Source organism: Pelodiscus sinensis, chromosome 6, assembly GCF_049634645.1.
Source record: "Pelodiscus sinensis isolate JC-2024 chromosome 6, ASM4963464v1, whole genome shotgun sequence".
Taxonomy (NCBI): domain Eukaryota; kingdom Metazoa; phylum Chordata; order Testudines; family Trionychidae; genus Pelodiscus; species Pelodiscus sinensis.
This window is the reverse complement of record NC_134716.1, coordinates 18,856,993-18,874,910: the sequence shown is the minus strand read 5'-3', so window position 1 is coordinate 18,874,910 and position 17,918 is coordinate 18,856,993. Positions and strand designations below refer to the sequence as shown.

General features: G+C 38.8%; 1 protein-coding gene across 1 annotated transcript in view; it reads right to left on the bottom strand.

Annotated features, from left to right (window-relative positions):
* The window catches only part of MLLT3 (MLLT3 super elongation complex subunit), a 222,342-nt gene extending 211,056 nt beyond the window's left edge, over window positions 1-11,286 (bottom strand). The window contains 3 exon segments of the mRNA XM_075931489.1: window positions 10,283-10,463; window positions 11,090-11,116; window positions 11,119-11,286. Of these exon segments, the coding sequence (XP_075787604.1) occupies window positions 10,283-10,463; window positions 11,090-11,116; window positions 11,119-11,238 (328 nt within the window). The 5' untranslated portion in view covers window positions 11,239-11,286.
* Window positions 11,287-17,918: the final 6,632 nt, after the last annotated feature.

Below are 17,918 nucleotides of genomic sequence, written 5' to 3'. Positions count from 1 at the left end.
CCTGCAAGATTAAAACATGTAACACAAGAAAAGCAGTGGTATCAAATGTTGTTCAGGCTGAGCTGGGGTTTAACAGCATTAATTATAGTATAATAGTAAAACTTACTATATTACAAGCAAACTCAGTATTTTGAATGTATGCTATAATGGGACAGAGAGAATAAAAAAAGCTTGCTGCAAACGCTTTAAAATAATAATACTTCTTTAATAAAAATAAGTAAACTCCAAGAAAACAAGCCTTTCTTCTGTTTAAAAATATAGCAAGTAATTTTTTCACTCAAAGATACACATGTGTCTTCAAGGAATGGAATATTATTACTGGGCAAATTGTAAATTTCAAATTCTTATCACTAGCCATTTTGAGATGAACAAAGGCTATCTGTAATTTTTTAGGGAGTAAATGACATGGCTGTTACATAGTACATCACTTCTAGTACTAGCTTCAAGATAAGCCAAGCTTAAATCTGCATCTCTACATTTCTAATTTTCAAGCACCAAGTACAACCATCAAGACTCTTTCTTGCAGGACCTGGATCCCAGAATCTCAACTGTTTCAGATGTATGTCTGCAAAGCCACTTCTCGCCCTTCCACCACAGCTCCTTCAAAAAAATAAGCTGCCAACGATGGCTTTAACCTGCTACTGCCACCATAGAGCCCCATTCAAGGTGATGTTCATTGATGATGAATTCTCAACAGGTCTTGTAAACAAAATCCCCATGGGATCCATAGGGAGACAACTCTCACAGTGGCGCATGGACCCATGCCACATGCAGATCTTCAACACCAGAGCAGGCCTTCAATTTGAATGTGCAAAGGAAGACTGTCAGATAGGGACGAGAGAGGTGGAGGCACCATGAAAGATGTTAGACTCTCTTACATGTGCTACTAGCAACAAAAAAACAAATTTCAGCCTAAGAAAAACGTTAGTTCAGTTTTCAAGCTGAACCTTGTACAAACAAACAGCGAAGTGCAAACTAAACTTGTTAGTTTCATTTTTTTTCTTCTCATACAAGCAGCTTGCAAATAATGGAGGGGCATGTTATCCCTTTAAAAATAAACCACTCTTCCCATGTTACACATAAATGTTAAAGAAAATATGTTAGAAATATTCTAGTTTTATTAGGTTTCATAAGTCTGTTTTTAGAAACCTGACTTGAGGTATAACCTGGTCTGACAAAGGCTCTCTAATGTATCAGTACACTCAAATACAATCTCTTGTGTACCATTACCAATTGCCCAACACAAACTTCTTAACATTAAATCATTTTGAATCACTGTTGTACATCCTGAAAGCACTATAATTACAGACGGAAGTCATGAACTGGAAATAAAGCCCTAAGTGTGAAGTGGGGTACACAGCAAAGATTATGTAAGTGTTTTAAATAGTTTATGGAAAAATAAATACAAAGTGCAACAAGTATTACAGAATTGATAGGAGTTGTGTGTACAGTTATTGCTTCATTTAAAGCAAAAGAATTCTGTAAAGGTCTTTATCAAATGCTTTAGTACAATATCTATTTTTAATTTCCACCAAACTGGAATTAAACATTTGAACATAGCTTTAAAGATCAGGTTCAACAACTAATCTCAAAATTATGCCGATGATTTACAGAAGTGTTTTTAAAAATAAATTACCTCAAATTCCCAAAAGACAATTTGATGGAGCATTTAAAAGGGGGCCTTCTTTTCTGGAGTAGGATATGCTTTATTAAAATTCTAAGCTTGCCCTGTCTCCCATGCACTGAATGAAAACACCATATTTGCTGGACTCCGACCCAAAGCTTGAAGATTTTCCTCCCAAACAATTTCAAAGTTCTTTTTAGATCATTTGCCCCCGAGTTAGCATACAAAACTGAAGTAATGTCCTTCCACAAGCATATAAACACAGCTTGGATTTCCTTTGCAAGTCTATAAATGCTGACCACCTTGTCTTTCAGCTCTTGTTTTGGGCAGAAATTGTAGGAGCACAGTGTGTATCTGTGCAACAAGAGCATAATGGGTAACTCTCTCAGTGACTGAACTGAGATTTGTGTGCCAGACCTTGTATTAGCAGACTCAGACAGTACATTTAGGCTTAATACAAGCTGCTCAGTATCTTAAAGAATGGCAATATCTATTTGCTATGAAGTGACAAAGATATTTTTGTGCAGTTTTGCACTTCTTGCATATAACAAACCTAGTGTTTTCTCCTCTGCGTCTTACCTCTCAGAATTTGAAAAATCAACACCCTTATCTCACTGTTCTTTTCTTACAACTGTGAGGCTATACATAATTCACAGTCTAAAGTTACGCTTGTTTATATAAAACTATAGCTCAAGAAAAGTCTGTCATTTCATACATCTGTACTTTAATAGCTCAGAATAGTTGGTTAGATACAAATCAATCATTTACCTGGAATTATGGAAGTTAAAGATATTTAGGGTCACAGCATACTATATATTTTAGAACAGAGCACTTCTATCTATCACCCAGATGTATCCAGGAAATCTGAAGAAACATATCTGAACTCCTAAGTGGAATCAGGGAATTCTGTTTAAGATCAGTAGTAAGATGCAGCCCTTTGTGGGCAAATAGCAAAAACAGCTAAGCATAGACACTATGCAGTATGTCATTCCCCACAAACATTACTGCAATTTCTGTTTCATAGTGATCAGAATCCCATTGCCTAACACATGACAAAAATTACATTACCAAGGGAGGGTAAATGAGCTTTGGACAATATATTGAGGACCCTTTCTCTCACACACACACACACACACACACCCATCCACCAATGTTCAGAACGTTTTGAAATCTATATGCCTTTTGAAATTCATGTACTAGATCCTCAAACGTTTATGACACACACAGAACCGTGTCACTGAAGTAGGACAAAGCTTGTTGTCAAACAGATGGCCACATACAGAAAGGAGTAATCATATAAATCACTTTCCCATCCTCTCTTCACTTATTTAATCACATGCACAGTACAGCAAAACAGACTGAATTACAACATCAGTATATTAGGAAATGGTTTTACACTATACTCAGCAAGACCTCAAATAATGTTTTACAAAGCAGAACCACACATGCAGAGAGCATGTAAATTCCAACATTAAAAAAAACAAACTATATGCGTATTTTCTTTTCTCTGTGCTTTACGTACTTCTTAATTACAGAGAGAAGATAAAAATGATTCAGCAGAAACTAAACATAAATACACCCAATCTACTGACACACACACATTCAACTTCTTTAAATTACTTCCAAGATGCCTGTAGTCAAAACCTAGGCTCTCACCAACACATTTTAGGTTCATGCTTTGCATAGGAATCTGTTCAGGTACATTGTCAATTTAAAGCAGGAATCTCTAAAACTCAAGTACAATTTCAAAATGTCTATTATACACTCTTTCTGTACATTAGATGGCATTAGTAAACATTTTATACTCATCTATTTCAGGAAAGTGGAAGTGTATTAATGACTTTTAACCTCAAAATATTCTGGCTTAAACATCAACTCAATTGCCCTCTTGACTCTACAGCTGGTCCTTTCAGACTATAGTTGAAATCCCTTGATGGCCAATTCCACTGCTGATGCTGTAATTATTCTGCCGATAAAAGGATATCTGCCCTGAGGGCAACAAGTCTCATGTTTTATGAGCATCACATTTTAGAAGAATAAGTCCAAAATCTCCCTGACAAAAATTATGACAACTTCTAACATATTTGATGGGCTCAGTTCAGCTATAAAGTGAAACTTTACATCCACAACTGACTGCTCCAAGTAGGAGTGTTCTAATGTTCAATTCTGTTTGTATTACAGAGCATAATGCAAGATAAATAGAAGGCACACTCCAGATACTAGTACAGCAAAAAAGGATCATTCCCAGATCCCAATCAAGTTGCTAAAGTTACCAACAACTTACTCCTTCATGTCAACAGGTGTTCTGCCATAAATTTTAAAAAGAAGAGGAACAGGCTTCTGATTTTTAAATCCCCAGAAGGTAAAAAGAATAATAATAAGAGTTGATAGGATGGAAAGACATCATGCCTCTAATTTTCATGTTTTTACATTTCTGTAAAGAACATGCCACACAGAAGCCAAGCTCATTAGTACAGTCTTACTCTGTGGTAGAGCCAGTACACATGAGTAACTGACCCATAAGAAAGAAGGGGGGGAAATAGACCCAAATAGTTCATAGTATAGGTTGCATGAGCCACCTTGTTTTCCCTCCCCTTCACATACACATTAATGACAACAAATTTCTACATTTTCAATGGCATTGTCTTGACTCCACTAAATTGTTTTACTGACCATTTTTCTATTTCTTCCATATTTTTGTTGCATGTTTAAGGTCTAATGGCCTAAGTTTGGGCCTTTAAAATACTTAAGAATCTTATAAAATTTAATATTAAATGTATTTTGATGAAAGGTTAAATTCAAACAAAATGCAGTTACATTGTAATTTTAAACATTCCTTTTAACTGACTGCAGTATAAATATTGCTTTTAACAGCACACAAGGTGTGGTCTACACATTGAAATGGCACTGATCCATTCACGTAAACTTAGAAACTGATTTAATTAAAACCAATGCTATTTTTGTGAGCAAAGGAACCCAAGAGCAAGAAAGTGACACTAAACCAGTCTATTTCCTTTGGGCATCCTAGATTAATTGAAAGAGCAAGTAGCATGAACAATGATAACTGAGATTATAAAAAGTCTTAGTTTTACTAATTCAAAAGTAGTATTATTAACATAGGTAAGAGATTGTTTTTAACTAGGACAATCAACTTGTCATTTAGACTGAACAACATACTGACTCCAGGGATTTCTTGTTTAGCTAATGAACTGAGGAACAATTCTAACTTAATTTGGGACAGAAGATCTACATCAACATTATTGAAGATTTAGGGCCAGACTGGATTTCAGTTGTGCAGCATGTGTCATCACATACCATGATTTGTTAGAACTGAAGTCAGCTAGCTACTTACTGTGTTTGTGCAGACATGCACAATAGCCAGTTCCATAAGAAACACCCAGCATGCCCCACATCTCAAAGATTAGTCTTTAGTCCCAATTTTCAATTCTGATCCTTACCTCACTGTGTTCAAATACTGTAGTCCTTACTGAGACAAAACTCCCTTTAAAATCAATAGGAGTTTTTCCCCCACACCCAAGTATGAAATAAGTACTGTAGAATTTAGTCCTCTGAGGTAGAAGAAACACAATTGGAAAATGAAAATCTTCTCATGGTCAGTTACAGTGTCTCTCTTAATATGGCTGTTCACTTGAACAGCAAGTTATCTGGGCTGAGGAAATAAAATAGGAAAGAAGATGGCATGGAACTGAAGCGTTCACTACAATAGAACCCCTTCTTTGTTCAGGAACTCATGTTAATTCACTATATTTTTAGTACTGTGCTTAACCTATACAATTAGACAAAGGTTTTCAAAACTAATTGATTCCTTGACATAATCAAGCAAAGATGGGGAAACAAATGTTCTTGACGGATTATTTAGAAAGCACCACACTGCTTACATGTAAATAAGTATGGACATTAAATTCACTACATTTTAACACATCTATCATATATGCAGTCCTACAGCTCTGTCAAAGTCTTATAATTAATACTTCTATATATTTTAAAAGTAAAACTGCTTTTATCTTTCCATACACAGCAAAATGAGCAGCTCTCTTTTACAACATGAAATATTCCACTATATGCAATAAGCTCTTTACCTATACATAATCTCTCTCCTTCAACTCAAACGTCTCTCTTGTGAAGTAAAAACACACTGCTAGTTAATAGAAGTAAATCCTAGCTGTAAGAAAAAGAAGGGCATTGCAATGGAGCTGTGCCATACAAATGCCATCATCATACAGCAACATTACATTCATGCCACGACTACTATAGTTTTTAAACTGTACTTTTATAAAACTCATCTGAAGCACACAATTTATTTTTGCTTTTACCCAAAAGAAGTACAAGCCAATAGTAGAAAAATTTCCAGTTGCTATGGTAGTGAACCAACATGCAACAGAAAAAATATTAAAAATTTGGTGTAATAAAAATTAACCTACCCAATATGATCAGGGAACCAACTGCTTCTCCTTTGTAAATAATCTTGGTATTTATATAGCAATAGAAAATTTAGCCTGTGATAACATTCGATTCCACTGACATGCTTTTAAATATTGTGCCTCTACTTTAACAAGCATCTTCCCATTTATCAGAATCAATAAATTCTGCACATTGCAGGATAGCTCCAAATTATTTTATAAGTCAGGTTATCGGTGCCTTGAAGCATAAATGATCCAAAAACTAATCATTGCATTATTTGAGTTATTACATAATTTGTATTGAAATAATATACCACCGCTATTTTAAAAACCTTTTTTATGCCGACTACATCATAAAGTCTGAACGTAATCACACAAATGGTCCTGTGGTTTTCAATGGGTCTACTCTTGAGTAAAGGGGTAGCAGCAAGCCAAAAGCACTACAAGAAACCAAGTCATTGAAAGCAACAGCATAATACATTTTACAATAGATAAATTATTCCATCATAAGGAGAACAATAGAGGAACAAATGTTAAGGGTAAGCTAGGTTTTAAGGGGAGATTTGATTTAAAATAGTGAGAATGTGCCTTTGAAATGGAGAGGAGTAGATGCTGTGGATGGCAGCAACTGCTGAAAAGACAATACCCAACAGCACCAGTGTGTGAGAAAGGACATCAAGGAGGTGAGTGCTAAAACGAGGGAGATTGAAAAGAAAAAGGGTTTATAAGGTAAACTGGAGGGACCCCACTGAACGTTTTAAACAAACAAAAAGCTACACTCTGCTCATAACTCAATCTTCACATTAAACCAGTGTAACTTTGGGGTACACACTTCTCTCTATTTGTACATGCAGCTCCCATTGCAAGAATGAAGGTTAAATACACACTGCCTGGACACACCTTTGCTTTTTAAGTTGCCCTATAGTTACTAGTTATAGTGCCAACGACGCGTCAAAAGACAACATGCAATAACAAAGCTGCACACAGAGCTTTGATATTTTATCTATTGTAAGATATTTGTGTAAACATATCATTTTCAGAAAGGTCTAGTTTCACAACAGAGTTTTCTTGACAATAATCCTTTGTAATGCTCCAAATTAAACTGCAATAAGTAACTTTGTAGTAGCACACATTATATACCCAATTAAACCTATGATACCATATCCAATTATTACTATCTTCAGAACAATATGACAGATCTGCAAATAGTCTTAACTTCTGGTGCTAGTTATTATCATACATATTAAACCAACTATTTTCATCCTGATTCCATGGAAGCAAATATACTGATGTCACCTATCAAAAACCTAAGGAATAATGTTATAAGCAACCAATGAAATGACACACTGCTTTATCTGTGCTGTATACCTACTTCCCTCCTCCAAATCCTGGGATTTGATTTGTCTGACAAGCTACCAAATGTTTCTCTCTGATAAATTGTTCCAAGGTGTTTAATCCATTAATATTGACTACCCATCCAGATGAGGAAAAGATCATTTCATATATCAAGAGAGGCAAAGTTGGAAAAATATTACTTCAGAATGTAGTTTTATTTAAGGATATTTATGTTCATATTTTGAAATGCAAATTTGTGTTTTAATGGTCATAAAGGCTTAACTTTTTGAATCTTAGCATCTAGTGTTATTGTCTGACTCCACCAAAATGCCACACAATTGTGAAAATTTAAATCAAGAAATTTTTAAGATGCTTAAAAACAAACAATGATATCAACTGAAAATTATACTAAAAGAAGTAAATCTTCCAAGCTTTGTTTTTACAGAAAGTGATCAACAAAAGATTGGAATAGTGATAGAAAGAGAGCGGGACATCTGATTGGAAGCAAAAGCATTACAATGAAATATTTTAGATATGGTGAACACAATCTGTAGTTAAATCAAACTTTAATAAGATAAATTAATTTTTTTTGCAAAAAACTTGTTGAACACTTCTCCATCCACTAAGTGGCAGTCACATGGGACACAGAAGAACAAACTCTTGTTTGAATACTACAAATAAACTTGAAGTGTTTTTAATATCCTGAAACTAATCTTCCACACTGTCACTTATAAGGTCTGAAATGACTAGGAGATTTTTGACATGTCAAAATGAACCCTGGAAGTGGAAGACCTGTTCAGCACAGACTGACTTGACAACTAACTGTTCCCAATAAACAGAAAATGGTCTCTTATAATAGGAGTCATGTGTAATTACAATATGACAAGTCCTCTCCAGGCCTATGTAAGCTGGCACTTTTCCCAGCACTTGTCACATCATGAAAAGCACATACAAATAAAAATCCAAAATAAACACTTTAAAACAATGGTTTAAATAGCTGCATAACGTAACTTTGCAGCCCAGCTACTCAACAAAACAACCATACATCTTTTACTTGCCAAGTACTAAAAATATGACAATTAAACTAGCTCTACACCACACCTAGCAACAATCCCCACGTCTGGGCTACAGAGTCAAGTTCCCTCAGGCTGGACAGAAAGTCATTAGCATGGGGAATAAAGGCAGAGAGTGTCACAAAACACCACTACAGTGTAAGTATAGCTCTAAGGTATGAAAAGCACTTTATACCATTGATTTCAGTGTAACATTTAAAGTATACGGATAAAATTACCTAAACTGTATAGACTCCTTTCACAGCTCTCAGTCCTTCAAGATTCTTAGAAAAATTATTGAAAGCAATATTAATTTGCATTTTTCTGCATATCAGTCCCTAACAAATAAGAACAAAGATGGGAAATTGCAAGAAAATCCATGGTTTTTACAGGTAATTTCTGCACTGACAGTATAGCATATACGTATGAAAGTATTCAAAATTGTATTATTCACAGTACTGGACAATACTTAGGACCTTATAGAGTACACTGCATGACTATTTTAGGGACATGAATATAAGTTAGATTGTGTGATGGGGTAAAGGGAACTGTTAATTTGTTCCCAGGGAAGAGAGCAATCTAAATACTATTTGCTACTAAATACCAAACCTACTAACTCAGTGTAAAAATAAGAAACTCATAGTTTAATGTTTGGTAAGTGAAAAGCATTTACACAATTATACACATTAACAAAGCAAGAGCTGTGCTATCTCTGAATTCAACAATGATTGTTTTCCTCTCTTTATGTTCAATAATTCCCACATAGTTCTAAGCAGAATGGATTTATTATGATGTTGTTCTAAGGAACTACAGGAGTTCTAGATGCTAATAAAGATTACAGATCAAATGGGAGATAACTACTAACTACTGTGTCTACTTAGAAAAATAAACCTGCACACAAACAAAGCACCTTATTATATTTGTACTGATACCTCCACTAATCCAACTAAAGCAGCCAGCAGCTTTGAGAGCAAAAGAATCAAAACTGAAAACAGAAGATTTCCATTCATGAAATCAAATAATACCTTCCTCCCTCTTTTTTAAAAGGTCCTATACTAGTTAAAAAGTAAGAATAGCGATAAGGCAAACAAGAACAGAAACCCAAAAGATAGCATAACTAGTAAAAACAGAAGTCAAACCATATTAAGTCATATCCATCCCCAAACTCACCAGCAAGGCATATTGATACTGTCCTCCAGCCCATATACTTACTACACTGAACAGAAATGTAGTAGATCTAGCAACAGGATGCAACATGTAGCACAAAATATGCCACTCTATCCTGTCGATGTACAGGGTAGGGTCTGAGAGATTCTGACGTCATTCAAAAGTGAAATAAGGCATAAGGATGCTGCCCAAGATAAGCTCTAGCGCAAGTTTTTCCCCAATGCAGTCACAGGCGGCAGAGATTAAAGATGATTGCTGCAGCAACTCAAAGTCATTACAAGACAAGGTGGGGAAGAAAACAAAAATAAACCACTTGGATACAATAATGCCCAGACGCCAATGCCTTTAGCATGAGAGCAAATAGAAAGCTGCTTTTGTGGCCCCACCTGAACATCATGCAACAAATCTATCAGCTGCTTAACTGCCAGCTCAACCAGAGGAACTGGGGAGTTCTCGTTTCGGAGGAGGAAAATAGAGTACACCTGGGGGCCCTTGCATGCAAGGAGTTCAGAGATGCCAGGAGCCCGACTGTGGTTCTCTGCCGCAGCAACAGCGCTGCCGCCGCCTGCCAGCGCTCCGAGCATGCATGTAAAGCAGGGTTTGAAAGGCGAGTGTTTCTCTCTCCCCTTATACAAACACGGTCAAGCCATATTTACCGAGCCACTTTGGTATTCGAGCCCTACCTCTTTTTGGCCTAGGGAAGCTTTCATGCAAGTGGAAGACGACTTTCTCCACAAAGTGCTGAATGTTACTGTGCTCGGGTCCTCTAACAAACACCATCCAGTCGTGGGTAAAGCCCTCCACGGTGGGTTTCTTCCTAACCTGGGCTCGGTGCCCCAGCTCCAGTTTCACCTGAACAGCACACTGAGGGGAGAGAGGCAGAGGCACCATGAGCAGGCAGGCGAAGGCTCGCACTCCGCGCCAGGGCAGCGCGAACACACCAATGCACAAAGGAAAGGGCCATAGCACAGGGGGTGCGGGGAGGGAAGCCACTGAACGTGCGTTCCCCAGCCCGGGCGAGGCGAGGCTGTAGCGGAATGCAGCCTCGAAGCAGGCAGGCAGACCCTCCAGCCCGATACAATGGGCGCGCAGGGAGGCGAGCGGGGCGGTAGAGCCCAGGCGAAGCACACGGGGAGGGGGAGCCAAGAGGGAGGGAGGAACCCCATACCGCTCTCCAGGAGCGAGCCGTGGATCGCTCCCGACATGGCACGTCCACAGCCAGGAGCTCCACTCGGCAGCGTGCGCAGCCAGCTCGCAGGGGCATCACACTGAAAACCGGCAAGGTGCGCAAGGGGGGGGCTGGGGATGAAAACAAAAAACAACCCCCATGCAGGAATGAACACGCCAGCGGCTGCTGTGCCAGAGCGCAGGGCTCGGTGGAAAACCGGGGGAGGGGGGCACGCCACCAGCGGGCTCTGCACACACACATGCATAAGGGTAAAGTTACTGGGGTGCCGCTGGCTGTCAGAGCCACTCCGGCGAGAACGCACCATCCTAAGCGGCGCCTCCTGCGCGGAGAGTCCCCTGTACTGTACTCACTGCTCCCCTGGCTGCGGCGGCTGCGGCTGCAGAAATATGGCTGGGTTATTATTCGCCTCCACCGTCTCTCTCCCTCTCTGGCGGTGTGTGTGCGCTTCATGCAATTGCAAAGCGAGGCGGGGAGGGAGGGAGAGAGAGCGAGAGGAAAAAGCCACACACTTAAAAAAAAACCCAACACACCAACCTTTCGCTAATTGGAAGCACTAAACGGTGTCTGGGCAGCGCAGGGAGGAGGAGGAGGAGGAGAGGAAAGGGAGGGGAGAGAAGGGGGTTGTATGTACTTACCGAACTGGCCATGCCTGGGGGCCCTGGGGTTTGCTGGGGTATGTACTTTTGTCCCCCACCCCACCCCCTGAGCTCTAATTCATGAAGAGGCGGATGTGACTGAGGGTGCGCACGGGAGAGGAGGGTAGATGGCGGACATTCTCTTTCTTTCTTTTCCCCCTGTCTCTTTCGCTCTCTCTCTTATTAAACTGAGCCCCTCGCAGCAGCTCCAGCGGCTGAGTCTGAGAGACTAGAGCATGCGCCCTGCACTTCCAGCCTGACACTGAGACAGACATAGCCCTGTGCAAAGAAGGGAGGGAGAAAACGAGGGAGAGCGTGGAGGGAGAGGTAAAAAGAGCCAATCAAACACAGTAACTAAATCGCTAACCCCTCCGGCCGCCCTCACACTCTGATCATTGCCATCACAACCCCAACGCATTACTTAAAGTAACAGGTTACTGAGGGGAAGGGGCGGGGGACCCCAGTCCCCCAGCCCCGAGTAAACGACTCAGGTCTGACAATAAAAACCGGATTAAAACTGCTGGAATGTAACCAATGTCTAGAGCCTGAGCCCCCAGCAGTAAAGCAGGGGACGAGGAGGAGACACTGTACGACGGAGGCGAGCTACTTGAGTTTGTCTGTCTGGGAATTTCAGAGGGATCTTTGGTTTCCACAAAGATAAGAGGAGAAAGGAAATGAAGAAAATCAAAACCTTAACTTTCGTGAAGAGTTTTTCAAAGGAACACAAAAGGCAGCCTAACGTCACTTGAAATCGCCTTTTTAAAACTTGTGTGGAGACAAAAAGGAAGGAAGGTTAAAAATATGCCTGGTTTTTAAAGTATCTAAAAACACACCGCTAATCGTAAAGAGCCTTTCCCAAGACTGATCCTTAGGATTGAATGAGGGTCTCTCTGCGGCAAGTACTTAAAAACGTCTCCTAAGCGCCTTAATGATAGAAATGTACAAGTTATCAGTTTCTAAGAGGTAGGGGCTGTAAACGTGTTTACGTTGTATTTTGGTAGTCTGCTGGCTTGCATCAGGACTAGTAATAACCCTCTTACGAACACGCGGTGCAACTAGCAAGCTTAAAATAGTAAATAAAGTTAATACTTAATTGATATAAATTGGATTACGGTCTTTATGCGCTTTAGTAACAGCAAATGTAATCCATGTAAGAGTACTAATCTGGCTAAATTCCTGAGTGACAAACAACTAGTTGCTCCCCGAACTCTGCTGACACAAATGTTCAGTTCTTGCTATTATCTGATCGATGTCGGGAGAACCGGCGTGGGGGGAGGGCATTATTTCATTTCATGAAAGAGGTCAGATAACCATGGTCAGATAACCATTACCACACTGTAGCAATCAGGCAACACAATAAGCGACTAAGTGTAGTAAAAGTAGAATGTGAAAAAAAGGAGAAAACAGTTTTCTAGAGTTGGCAAAATAAAACCTGTAAAAGAAGCCAACATAGATCTGTCTCTCCCTGATCCAAAACTGATTTTTCTAATCTATTAAAACTATGGTAACAAGAAGCAAAGGGCAACAAAATTTCCGTAATCTCTAGAGCCCCTTTAGAGCCGGGTCAGAGGGACCTGTTGATCTCCTTTTTGCCAAACCTGACCAACTTTAAAGGTCCTGTAACTTTTACTCTAGTAAACAAGAAAATTTTACTTCAGCGTATAAGGCTATCAACCCAACAACGTTCTGGTTCTTAACAGGGAACTCTTAAACAAGTATTTTAAAAGGTACTCTTCAGTAAATTTGGAAAAAAATTCCCGTGCTACAAAGTTTTTAAAATTAGCTAGAAGTGTTTCCGTGGGTTTTTTCACTTAAAATACCGAAGGTAAATTGCCTGTGGTGTTCTTCACCTAAGCATTGGAGGATACTGTATAAAACTTGGGAAATTGACTAGAAAATGACTGGACAAAATTAAAACTCATTAGTTTTCTTTGCCAACCTTAAAAGAAAGCCAAGAAGTAAATAAGCAGCAGAGATAACAAAATGCAAATTTATTTATGTTCAGTCTTTTCTGTTTAGCTACAGAAGGGTCTGTTCTTCAAAAGCAACACAATTAACTTTATTCAGGTCAATAACACCTTTGAAGTCAATGGATCTGCTTGCCTGAATGAAAGTACTGAGATAGATACCTCTCTACTGAATCAGGCTTTGCAATATTATTTGTTATATAATATTTGTAACATGTTTTTAAATATGATTTTGATCCAGTATGTCTCTAAATTTTTTTCAAATTGCAACATATTAGGGGGCAAAAAGATGTTCCTCTTTTCCATTGATGGATCCTGTACGCTTCCTGGTCTAGAAGATCTGCAATGAAAATAAACAAGACAACCCAGTGAATTAAATAAATTATTAAAACAAACAATGGCGGGGGAGGGGAAGAACTTTCAAAGCCCCAGCTTCCATCCGGGCTATTCAAAAAACCAATATTTCTGGAGATCTATAATTTACAGTCCGTAAAAGCCCTTTTAGGAAACAAAGCAAGGAAATATACTATGGATGCATTAAATGAACAATTATCACAAATGATGGTGGGTAGCAGAGCATAACAATTTAAGTTTATTTAAATATTGTTTGCAGTGTTATTAACTGGTTGCAAACTTTATTTTAAAAACTAGATCCTTTCTATAGCATATATAATAGTGAATGATTGTTCAGGGCACATAAATAGGCCAATGCGATTTCCAATGAGCTTCCTGTTCACAAAGCTTTATTCCGTTTGCTGATAACCTTCTGAATTGTATCTACCATAATAGTATTTTACCATCTATAAAGTTCTAACTTACCCTGTTTGAGTAATGAAAATAGTAATTGATTAGGTCAACAATGCAAAAATTAAACCCTTATAGTCTGGTATTTTTTAATGACCTATACCTAAAGCCAATTTGAAATATCCTCTCTGGGAATTATACATAATACCAGCAGATGGCGCAATGTGACCTTGAGCTGACGTCCTCACTTGACCCCTTTTTTTAAAAAACCTAAATAATCTCATATCTTTTTTATCCTCCTCTATATTCAACCTGAGTTAACTACATGCATATCATTAACAATATTTTACAACAAAAGCAGATAAATTTACCATATAATCAATATAAAGTTGAAACGAGTAGCTAAATAATTTATATTCATTATTTAAATTTTCACACACACATTTAGAAGGAAAAGTAAAAACAAAAACTACCACTTGCTAGCTTCATTCTAAAATGTACTAAAAAGATCTTTTAGCTGTAACAATGAAATAGTAAAATCAAGAGTCAAGAAGGAAATAGATTAGCTAAATCACACTAACCACAATATGGATGATGATAATAATATAACATTTATTTATCAACAGTACATACATATTTTGAAAATTACACTCTTTGTACTGTGTTATATCTATTCTATACTGTTTGAAGAGCTGGATCAAGGGGTGAAAGTAACTTAAAATTTCTTACAGGTACTGTCCTATTGCAACCCGGGTCCCTACCAGATCTTTAAACAGCTTCCTGCTGGCTTTTGCCACAGCTCACCCAGCTCTTACTGGAGCTGAGCACCAGGGCGCACCCACTTTCACCCTCTGGCTGGATCTAGCAAGCCATCCTAGAAAGAACTCTCCCTGATATCGGTAAAGTGCCGAATTCGGCAACCTGCCTATAATGCCAGTGATCCTTGCAAGAAAGAGACTACTCATGTGAGTAAGAATTCTTAAGCCAATGAATTTGATGAGGCTTTACATGAGTACAATGGCCCATTTGATTAGATAACATTGCAGGCTTAGGATCCTGGATTGTAAATCTTTTGGGACAGGAGGTCCTATGTATTCTACATGGTGCAGAGCATCCCTTCCAAAGTGCTAAGTACCTCCATTGTCTTCAATGGGATTTGGAGGCACATAGCACCTCCCAGAAGACACTATTGGTGGAATCCATGAAGAGATTTAGAAGGTATAATGCTGAGCATCACACTGCCTAACTTTCAGATACCTAGAAAAATCACAGGAACTTCATTACTATCTACAAAGGCAAATTAGACACCTAACCTCCCTGGGCAATGAATGGGGAGAGATAGGTGCCTTAGGCTATCATCCACACAGCCAATATTCTAGGCAATTCCCTGTCTAAACAAGCCAATGGAAGATGCCAATGTACTAAGCCTCATTCCTTTCTCAGAGATCCACTCATGGCTTTACTAGTGATCCATGACCAGGAAACCCTCTCCTGACTTAATGCATTCCCATAAGAAATTACATAATTGTCTAATTGCCTACCTCATTCCACACAAAACAGCTGACAGAAGTAGTGGTAGTGCCAATCTTATAAATTTTAGGCCAGAGATCTCATAAGGGGTATGGGAGACTGAACTTCAATTGCTCCCTTTTTGCCAGAGAGGGAGAAAGGATTCAAACTGGGGGGGGGGGGGTTCACACTTCCCAGAAAGGGTGGTCCAATCACTGAGGTATGAGATAGTCTGATGTGGGGCTATCTAAGTCTCTCCTGTTGAAGCTGTTCTACTGTGAGCAAATAATGGAAAAGTTGTCCAGGGATAGGTCATCCACCTGGTGGACAAGATACCCATTCAAATTCTCCTGTTTCACTCACTCTTTTACCAAACTCTGTAAGCACTAAGGGTGCATCTACACTGCACCCTTAGCTCAAAATAAGCTACACAATTTGAGCTATGCAAATTGCGTAGCTTATTTTGAGTGTATTTCAAAATAGCGTATTTTGTAATTTGGCGCTGTCTACACAGTGCCAAATTTCAGAATACAGTAAATGGCTATTTCGAAATGTCCCTTAGTCCTCATGGAACAAGGTTTACAGGGACATTGGAATAGCACGCCTGTTATTTTGAAAGATATTTTGAAACAACGGGCTTGTTCAAAAGACACGGAATAGCTATTTTGGGATACCAGAAGTATCCCGAAATAGCACCACAGTGTAGATGTACCCTAAGTTGAATTTAGGCACCTACATGGTTCAGTAGGAGTTGTGCGTATTTTTCCCTTCTCTCCCATATTCATTTTCTTAATAGAGAGGATTCTTGAAGTCTGACACTATCACAACAAACATATATTATAAAATATAATAAATCATACAAGGAAAGAAAGAGTTCTTTCTGTTCTAAGAATACCGTGTCTACGCTAGATGTTTCACAGAAGCTCACCATTAAGGAGCTTAAATCAGCTTCAAGTTTTTTTTCCTGAAACCCATTAAACTATAACCACATTGATGGTAGATTGGTCTGCTTCCTATTTTATGATGCCTTAGGTATTATTTGCTTTATGAGGCATGGAATGTAGACTTATACAGCACTTTTTTCATATGCAAGTCACTTTACAAGATAATGAATTGGCTTCTGTGTAGGCAAACAGACTAGCAATTAGGCATTCAACAATAGCTTCCACACAGTCTGGAATATCTGAATCTGTTTACTGAGAGGAGTATTACCAAGACACAGGGGATATCTTCAATCCTTTTTGAAAAGACCCTTGGGATATTTAATTTCTACCCATAGAAACAATAGAGAGGTAAAAAGGAATCTGAGTATCATGTTTCACTTGAAGAACAGTGAGCTTTATTTCCAATGATTCCAATGTTATGTGTCTTCTGTCAGGATGAGCTTGGGTTGCTAGAGAAGAAGATGAGCTGAAGTAAAGATGTGGAGCATTGGGAAAGCAGTAATTGAAATACTCACTGGCTGTGTCTAGACTGGCCAGTTTTTCCAGAAAATCAGCCGCTTTTCCGGAAAAACTTGCCAGCTGTCTATACTGGCCACTTGAATGTCCGCAAAAGCACTGACGATCTCATGTAAGATTGTCATTGTTTTTGCGGAAATACTGTGCTGCTCCCGTTCGGGCAAAAGTCCTTTTGCGCAAAACTTTTGAGCAAAAGGGTCAGTGTAGACAACCCAGATTTGCTTTCCACAAAAAAGCCCCGATCGTGAAAATGGTGATCGGGGCTTTTTTGCGGAAAAGCACGTCTAGATTGGCACGGACGCTTTTCCGCAAAAAGTGCTTTTGCGGAAAAGCGTCCATGCTAATGTAGACGCTCTTTTCCAAAAATGCTTTTAACGGAAAACTTTTCAGTTAAAAGCATTTCCGGAAAATCATGCCAGTCTAGACGTAGCCACTAATTTTAATGGGTATTAATGAAACAATTCTCTTTATGGCATCCCTTTAAAAGATACTGTACCAGGGTGTCTTACTCCCATGGTCTGGAGAGCAAGGACCTAAGCCAACCCTGATTACAGAATGAATTCCACGTGAGAGGAATCAAGTGATGTCAGTATAAAAGGAGCGGGAAGTTACACTAAAGGGAGAAAGTCCAGAAAATTACATCTATATCTGCAAACACTGACGGGATTGGAAAGAAGCCTGCTGCAGGGTCCCAAATTGGTGTTGGAAAGTCACCAGCTAAGAAAGCTGTAGGAGAAAAACCAACTCCAGGAAACGGGTGCAAGAAAGCAGAAAGTCAGTACCTCAGGGAAGAGGAGTTGTGCCCACTTGAAAGT